Here is an 8,778-nt window from a genome sequence, read left to right on the forward strand (position 1 = left end):
TAAGGGTTTTATTTTGATTGTTTTTAATTGTAAATTATTTAAAAGAAAATATGATTTAATTAATAGCTTTTCATTAAACTCACAAATATATAATGTAATATTTAATACTTCATGTTGTTGATAAAGAATGGAATATAATTAAAATACAATAAACGAGTTAGGTCAAAAGTAATCTAAAAATAGTCAGTGTAATGGGTTGCGGAGAGAGAATCCAAATACATGCATGACTTTAATAACAAAAGGATAAAACACAGATAATCCAAACCAGAAATTGATTAAAATAGTCCACACGAGAAACCAGGAACATCCAGGAACATCCAACCCATAACACAAATATGATCCAACAACGACTAGCAAAACACAACTGAGAAGCACACGCTTAAATACACAGAGAAATCAGTGATAATTAAAGACAGGTGTAACTAATGACGGTAACTATAGAAACTAACACGAAAACAAGGAGTAGCAGAAACCAAACACAACAAGGGAGTACAGAGATGATGAGAACAGTGAATACTTATTCTACATACAAGTCCATACAAACCAAAAGGCACGGGATCGTGACGTGACAGTCAGATTATATTTCCTTATGTGTAATGTAATGGATTAAGTTACTAACAAAAAATTTTGTCATGTAATTTCGAATCAGTAATGACTACCATTTGTAAAATCTAATCTGCTGAGCACTGTATACACCCACACACACTTATACTGTATACACGCACATATATGTAAGGGATAATCCATGGCTAGCTGCATTGAATGATTTTAAAAAACAAGATGGAGCCAAAGAACCGCCCGACACAAAGTGCATTCAAATCGTTTAATGCACAAGGACTTGATAAATTGTGACATTTCTTTGTTGTAATCCAGTATCGTTTGTCTACTGTGCCCTGGTGAAAAAGAAAATATGCTAAGTATGCTTGCAGCCAGACTAAATATTAGTATGTTAAGTGTGTTAATGATTAGTTAACTTGAAGTGTGCTATTTTGAAACAACTAATTTTGTACTAAGTATATTTTAGTTGTAATTAAATTGTAGTAAAGCATAACTTTAAGTGTATTTACTTTTGTGTTCTAAATTGGAACAACTTCAAGTATACTTTAAGTATATGCCTGTGTAGGGACTAATTGCATGCTTGATTAGTGATATTAAGGTGTACTTTATTTGTGTTACAAGTACATTACAAATTCATTACGAGTGTCTTCAAAACATACAAGCAAAATACCTTGTTGTAAAGTATTTATATATATTGTTTTATTTTTTAAATAATTATTTTGGCATTTTCACCTGTAATTAGGAGAGGACAGTAGCTAGATAGGAAGTGAGAGAGGAGAGACAGCATCAGGAAAGGTCCACGAGCCAGGATTCCAATTCGGGTCTCCGGAAGCACATGTATAGCCTACCTAAAATATATTTTTAATAAAGTGCAAATAAATACACTTTTAAAAAATAAACAGAATTTTCACTTCAAATACATTTTTCTAAAATATATTTTTAGAATTATTTTAAAGTGTGTTAAAAGTTGTATTGTGAAAATAGGTAAAAGCATGATGCTAATATACCTTTGATATATTTAAAGATACTACCATTTTTGTTAGTATATTTGCAATGTACTATTGAAAAAGGGAATATATTTCAAATACAATAAAGTATCCTTTTTTTACTAGGGTTTTATGAGTTTAATTAAGAACTCTCGTCTTCTATCCAAACGTACCGTCATCTTTAAAGAATGATCGACGTACGGTGACCTAGATGAACTATAAATGCGAAAATACTGTTACCATTGCATTTTTGCAAGCGTAATTATTATTATTATTTTTTGCACTATATGGCAGTTTTTGCTAAATTGATATGTTTTCATTGGACGTATTTTCAAGTCGCAGTTTCAATTTGCGCAATGTGAAGGGTATGGAAATGCAGTTAATGACAGCAGCACATTAATATAGAACGGTGATTCAACTGACTTGACTGCCATACAGTATGTGCATTAAACTGTTTTTTTTTTTCACACCTTCCAGCCAATCAGAATTGAGTATTTAGACAGACCATGGTGTAAATATATACATAAACACACACACACACACACACACACACACACACACACACACACACACACACATACAGGCCAGTATAAGACATTATACTGTTGGACAATCTGATCATAGATTCACATGCGTCTTCTGTTCCTCTGCAGGGTTCGTTCTCTGTGAGTCAGTGTCTGTTATTTGGAGATGAAATCACATTGATGCCAATAATCATCTCTGGATTTCCCTGGCCTTATGTCGACATGGCAACAGGAAGGAAAAGTCAGTATCTCTCTCTGTGTGTGTGTGTGTGTGTGTGTATGTGTGTGTGTGTGTGTGTGTGTGTGTGTGTGTGTGTGTGTGTGTGTGTGTGTGTGTGTGTGTGTGTGTGTGTGTGTGTGTGTGTGTGTGTGTGTGTGTGTGTCTAAATAATGAACATGCATGGACATTAGGACTTCAACTAAATGTGCTTAATATATTTATAGATTGTACTTTCTCATCGTCTCTAACACGTTCAGAGTGTGTTTGTTCTAACAGCTCCCCCATACTGGGTGCAGCCTGTATTAATCATCTCAGCATGTATCTTCTGGTCCAGTATCCATCTCTGTGATCTTAACTCAACCCTTGCTTTCTCTTGACCAGGCTCCACTTCAAAAGGTGGAGTACATTTCCCTGATGATGACGAAGACGCTTCCATTAACAATAGCTGTGATGAAAACCTTCAGGATAAACTCATTGTAGCTCTACCAGAGCCTGATGGTGCATATCTCGTTAAGGTGCAAAGAAAGCATTTTCTCCAGTTTTGAGTTATAAAAATCTTTAAAAAAAATAAACAAGCAAAGAAAAAAGATATATATTTCAATAACATTTTATAATCTAAAAAAATAGCATTGCCAGTATAAGATGTGTTGCATGCTGAGATCGCTGACTGCTCAACTCTTTATTCAGGTGGGATTTTTAAGGAGCCATCACAAATATCAAATCGTCTTTTCTTTGCCCCAAGTCCCAACACTGGGCAAAGATGTCACCCTTTCCCCCGCGCTTCGTGCTACGGCAAAACCACGGCTACGTGCAACACACATCACTCCACGCCCTGAGGGTATGTGTTTTTGTGGTGGTTTTAAACCAGCTTTTACTATACTCTATATCAATTATCAAAGGCTGCTTACCACTCTTGTGTGTTCATATATTTACATTAACCCTATTAAGAGGAGAGCAGTTAAACAGAGACTTTTTTTTTACTGAAGCTACTTACAGTAGCCTTATTACAGACAGAGTCCCACTGGAGCAACCTGGGTTAAGTGCCTTGCTCAGGGGCACGATAATAACGAACAATACTTGTGATTTTGAAACTGCCTCAGTCTTGCTTGGGATTGAACAAGCAACCTTTGTTAAAGAGTCCAGATTCTTAACCATTCACAATGAAATCAAAACGCGCGATAAAAGGTATCTTTTCCATGTTAATCATAGTTTTTACCAGCCGTGACGGTGACACGCGACAATTCTATTTTAGAAACGGTTTATATTTTTCTGCTATGTTGCTGCTGGAACAACAAACACAAAGTGTGGCAATGATAATCTCAGGTACTGTTTATGTGCTTTATTTAATGTTAAAAGCATGCCATTTGACTTTGAATATCATTTAGTGCTCCCAGCTTTGGAGCTGTAAAAGCAAAACTTGATAATTCACCTCAGATCTTGAAATTAAACAAATAGAAACAAGAACGTTCAAACTGTGAACAAACAAGTGTATTCCTTGACAAAGATTGTTTTAGGAACTCAGTAGCCTATGTATTTTTAATAATGTTTAAATGGTGTAATATTTGTGAATTTGATTATGTAGCCTACTTATCCATTTTCTTGCGATTGCCGTCAAGATTACTCTCTGGTGCTGTGCAGTTTTTTTTCCATACATTTATCATTATTAATCAGCATATGAATTTAATTTATTAAGAGCATTTCATAATAAACAATGTTGTAATTTGGCAAGGGACGACAAAAAACTTGTTAACTTTTTGTGCTTATGAGGAGAGTTTTGATTATTAGATGTATACATTGTTTGTTTTTAGTAGTTTATTACTTTGAGCAAAATATAAAAAATGGGCCATACTTTTCTTAGGAGGTAAACCCTGCACCCCCAGTATGTTTTCTCAGTCCCAAGGCCTTCTATGTGCCAAACATGTAGGTGTATAAATATATTGTACTGTGCAAAAGTCTAAGGCATGTTAGTATTTTCACACACAAGACACTAACACACAAATGGTTTTAAGCCAGTTATTTGTATATTTTGCTGTAGTGTTTGCTGTATGAGCCAGAGGACAGCCGGTATGATCTCACCATCATCGAGTCTGTCTGGGATTACATGAAGATACAGAAGAAACTGAGACAGACTAAATCCAGAAGAACTGAGACTTGAAGAAACCTGCCAGCAAAGCTACCTTAAAAACTATGCGCAATTGTACCTGGAAAAAAGCTGTTTTAAAAGCAAAGGGTCACACCAAAAATTGATTTGATTTATTTAATAGGAGTTAATTGATAATTCAAATCTATTTATGACATTATTTTTGAAAGCATCCTCACTTTACAGCATTTTTACACAATGCTGAAAACTTTTCACAGTACTGTAGCTTTGCAGGTAGGTTTCTTCAAGCATCTTGGAGACGTTGCTACAGATTTAGCCTGTCTCTGTTTTTTCAATTACTTCATGTATTTTCAGACTCCTTGTGCATTCAAAAATTTCACTGGATTATTACAATTAATGGCAAAAGAAATGTTTGGAAATGTAAGCTGATATTTCCTACTGACACAGTACAGCAAAAGATATAAAAAAATGACTTAAAACAATTTTTTTGGTGAAAATGCTAATGTGCCTAAGCCTTTTGCACAGTACTATATATAAACTCACCTAAAGGATTATTAGATTTTTACAGTTTCTCACGGACAGTCAAAGACTGGCTTTTAGACCACCAGTCCTGTTCACACTAAAAGTACCAGACAGGTATCTGGCCATCAGATGATACCCTCGTGGGTACCATTTGATGGCTTTTACACTGTATTGTTTTGTGTGTTATAAAAAAATAAAAACTGTTGCACTTTATATATTTAGTACCTTATAACATTGCAACTAGCTAATTTTTGCACACAAATTGGTAATTTGCACTTTATATTTGTATATTGTACCTTCTCTGTAAACTGTTTTTTATATTGTATTAACTGTCTTAACTTTAACTGAATAACTTTATGTAATTTTAACTGTGTAGGACTACAGATGGAAATTAGCATAGTGCTAAATCTGGTGCAGCCATCTTTTTAATGTAACTGCACATTGTCCTGATATAAATAAACTAAACAAACAAACAAACAAACAAACAAGGAACACCTGTTCAATTTCTCATTAATGCAATTATTTAATCAACCAATCACATGTCAGTTGCTTCAATGCATTTAGGGGTGTGGTCCTGGTCAAGACAATCTCCTGAACTCCAAACTGAATGTCAGAATGGGAAAGAAAGGTGATTTAAGCAATTTTGAGCGTGGCATGGTTGTTGGTGCCAGACGGGCCGGTCTGAGTATTTCACAATCTGCTCAGTTACTGGGATTTTCACGCACAACCATATCTAGGGTTTACAAAGAATGGTGTGAAAAGGGAAAAACATCCAGTTTTTCCCATTTTCCCAAAACATCCATTTTCGCCCATAGGACTGCCATATGGCAGTCCTGTGGGCGAAAATGCCTTGTTGATGCTAGAGGTCAGAGGAGAATGGGCCGACTGATTCAAGCTGATAGAAGAGCAACTTTGACTGAAATAACCACTCGTTACAACCGAGGTATGCAGCAAAGCATTTGTGAAGCCACAACGTTTAAATGCCACATCGTTTAAATGCCACGGCCTACCTGAGCATTGTTTCTGACCATGTCCATCCCTTTATGACCACCATGTACCCATCCTCTGATGGCTACTTCCAGCAGGATAATGCACCATGTCACAAAGCTCGAATCATTTCAAATTGGTTTCTTAAACATGACAATGAGTTCACTGAACTAAAATGGCCCCCACAGTCACCAGATCTCAACCCAATAGAGCATCTTTGGGATGTGGTGGAACGGGAGCTTCATGCCCTGGATGTGCATCCCACAAATCTCCATCAACTGCAAGATGCTATCCTATCAATATGGGCCAACATTTCTAAAGAATGCTTTCAGCACCTTGTTGAATCAATGCCACGTAGAATTAAGGCAGTTCTGAAGGCGAAAGGGGGTCAAACACAGTATTAGTATGGTGTTCCTAATAATACTTTAGGTGAGTGTATATATACATACTAAATTATTCCAAACTTTTGAACAGTGTAAGTAGCACTATCAGAGCAGTTAATGTGGATAAAAGATTGTTTGTATCCCTGACAGGTAATAAAACATCAAGCCAAATGCTAGACGTCATGTTACGATCAATAGCCACACTCCTATTTCAATCCGTCATCATTCTCTCCATTAGCTGAAACACACTTAGTGCGTTTATAGTGGTTTCATTTTTCCCACAGTTGAATCTCTAGGGAAATCTAGGAAGGTTTGCCATATCCGAGAATACAATTTGGATTCTAAAAGAAGATGCAAGCACTTTGCACTCAGTTAGATGATTATTTCTTTATAATGATTTCGATCCTCAATCTTATGCTGGTCACTGATACTTTTACTTTCACCTGTCTTTTTTATTGTCCCTGTTATTTTTGAGAGGGGTATGTCTTTGTACCCCTCTCTATCTGTATCCATCCCATCCATTGGCTTCTCTGCTTCGTCTTTCTCTGCTCTTTTAAGGGGGAGTACGGGTGGTTTGCGAGTACAGCGCTCAGCAGGAGGGAGTGGTGCAGGAGGAACTCACCCTGGTCAACAGGAGCAGAAGGGACAGCAGCATTCGAGTTAGATTACAGGCCAGAGTTATGGGTGAGATACACTCTCTACACACACCAACTGCTGACAGATCTCTAGTCGTTCATAACAGAGCCTTCATGAGGTGAAGTCAAGTGTGTTGTTTTTTGGACCAGTAGCTGTCTCTGAATAATAAGCTGGGAGAGGAGAAATCATATATATATATATATATATATATATATATATTTTTTTTTTTTTTTTTTTTAAATGACATGAAATGACAATACTGCTGGTAACACTTAACAATAAGGTTTCATTTGTAACCATTAGTTAATGCATTAAAGTTTCCCTATTATGCTATTTTAAAGTTCCTACAATTGGTTTACATGCATCCAAGGTTAATAAAAACACACTTTCATTTTCTGATAATGTACATTGCAGCATCACCCTATTCTCACAGTGTCTGAAATGGTTCAATCAAGAATCTGGTCTCTCTAAACCCCTCCTTTCTAAGAGTCTACTCTGCACTGATTGGTCAGATGGCCCAGTCTGTTGTGATTGCATCCTCATCCTTTGGAAGTGCATGGAAAGTGGATTTCCCGGCATGTCGACAATACAAACCAAACTCTACCAGGCCTCGGCTTCAACTACAGTGTTCGTGGGCAGCCAGTTAAAACCATTGGCAGGCGTTATGCAAATTTGTTACAAACCTTTATAGGTTGCAGGAAGCAAGACTGGAATTACTGATGAATCCATTCAGGCCATTTGTTGTGATCTTTGAAACTCTGTAGACTTTTTACATTCACAAACAGCTAAATTACAATACATAAAAGGTAATATCCGAAAAAGAAGTTTAATTAACATGACCTAACAATGAGCAATATATTCATAAATAAGATTAATACATGTATTTTAATAAAAGTATTTGTTATTTTATTTAAACTATTATCGTTAGCTTATGCAAACAAATGTAACCTTATTATAAAGTGTTACCAAAATATTATTCACATCACTTGCCACAAATGTAAGCCAAAACTCTAAACTTTCTAGTCTGCTTGGGAAACAATACCAGAATTGGTAATATTACTATTTTTGGTAATATTTTATAGAATGGATTCTGAATTAGATTTTTATTAAAAAAGCCCAAATGGCTCAATTTGATTATTAAGAAACATTGTGAGAATTAATTTGTAAATGGAAAAATGTCCCTCCACTAAAATAATAAACCACCTATTGTCTTTCACAGAGCGCCACCACGGAACACCAATGTTACTTGATGGAGTGCGGTGTGTTGGTGAAGAAAAACACACAAAATAATGACATGAAGAATATGTGACTACACCAGTTTGCTTTGTGCAAATGATAAGAATAAACCGAAATGAATGCACATGTGAATGTGCCTCAGAATGTGAACAAACCATCTCACCCCTATCCTGTAGGATCAGTTTCAACTGATTTGTTTCTGCACTAATGCAAAAATATAGCCTCTGTTCTAGAGGCTATATTTATCATGTCTGCTAATGGAATCACATATTTAACTTTAGTTTAATTGTTTAACTAACAGAATTGTAAAGGTCATGGGTTATTATTACAACAGAATTGAATTAAAAAGCTATTTAAAGAAAAAAGCAATACCAATGCATCTGGCCAATGATCAAATAAGTCAGAAGTTCAACTTAGTTCAGCTTTTCTCTGCTGTTTGGTAATGAGTAGATATTCACTAACATTCACTCCAGAATTTTACATTAGCCACAAACTGAAACAATCTTTTTTAGTTTGGTTCAGCTTCATAATGTATTGAATTTAAAGTGTGTTTCAAGAACACTCAACTTACTCTATTTATTTTGCAAAGTGCTAACTGAACCATATAATAGGGTTGTCTGAAGAA

At 35.6% G+C, this 8,778-nt stretch overlaps 1 protein-coding gene across 1 annotated transcript; it reads left to right on the plus strand.

Annotated features, from left to right (window-relative positions):
* Window positions 1–2,290: 2,290 nt before the first annotated feature.
* Window positions 2,291–8,207, plus strand: adisspa (adipose secreted signaling protein a; the record flags this gene model as incomplete). Its single annotated transcript, XM_081361404.1, has 5 exons — window positions 2,291–2,309; window positions 2,670–2,803; window positions 2,976–3,126; window positions 6,840–6,965; window positions 8,137–8,207. The coding sequence occupies 5 exons, from the start codon at window positions 2,291–2,293 to the stop codon at window positions 8,205–8,207; spliced, it is 501 nt and encodes a 166-aa protein (XP_081217530.1).
* Between the last annotated feature and the right edge of the window lie 571 nt (window positions 8,208–8,778).

This window comes from Scardinius erythrophthalmus (genome assembly GCF_964197995.2).
Source record: "Scardinius erythrophthalmus genome assembly, chromosome: 3".
Classification (NCBI taxonomy): Eukaryota; Metazoa; Chordata; class Actinopteri; order Cypriniformes; family Leuciscidae; genus Scardinius; species Scardinius erythrophthalmus.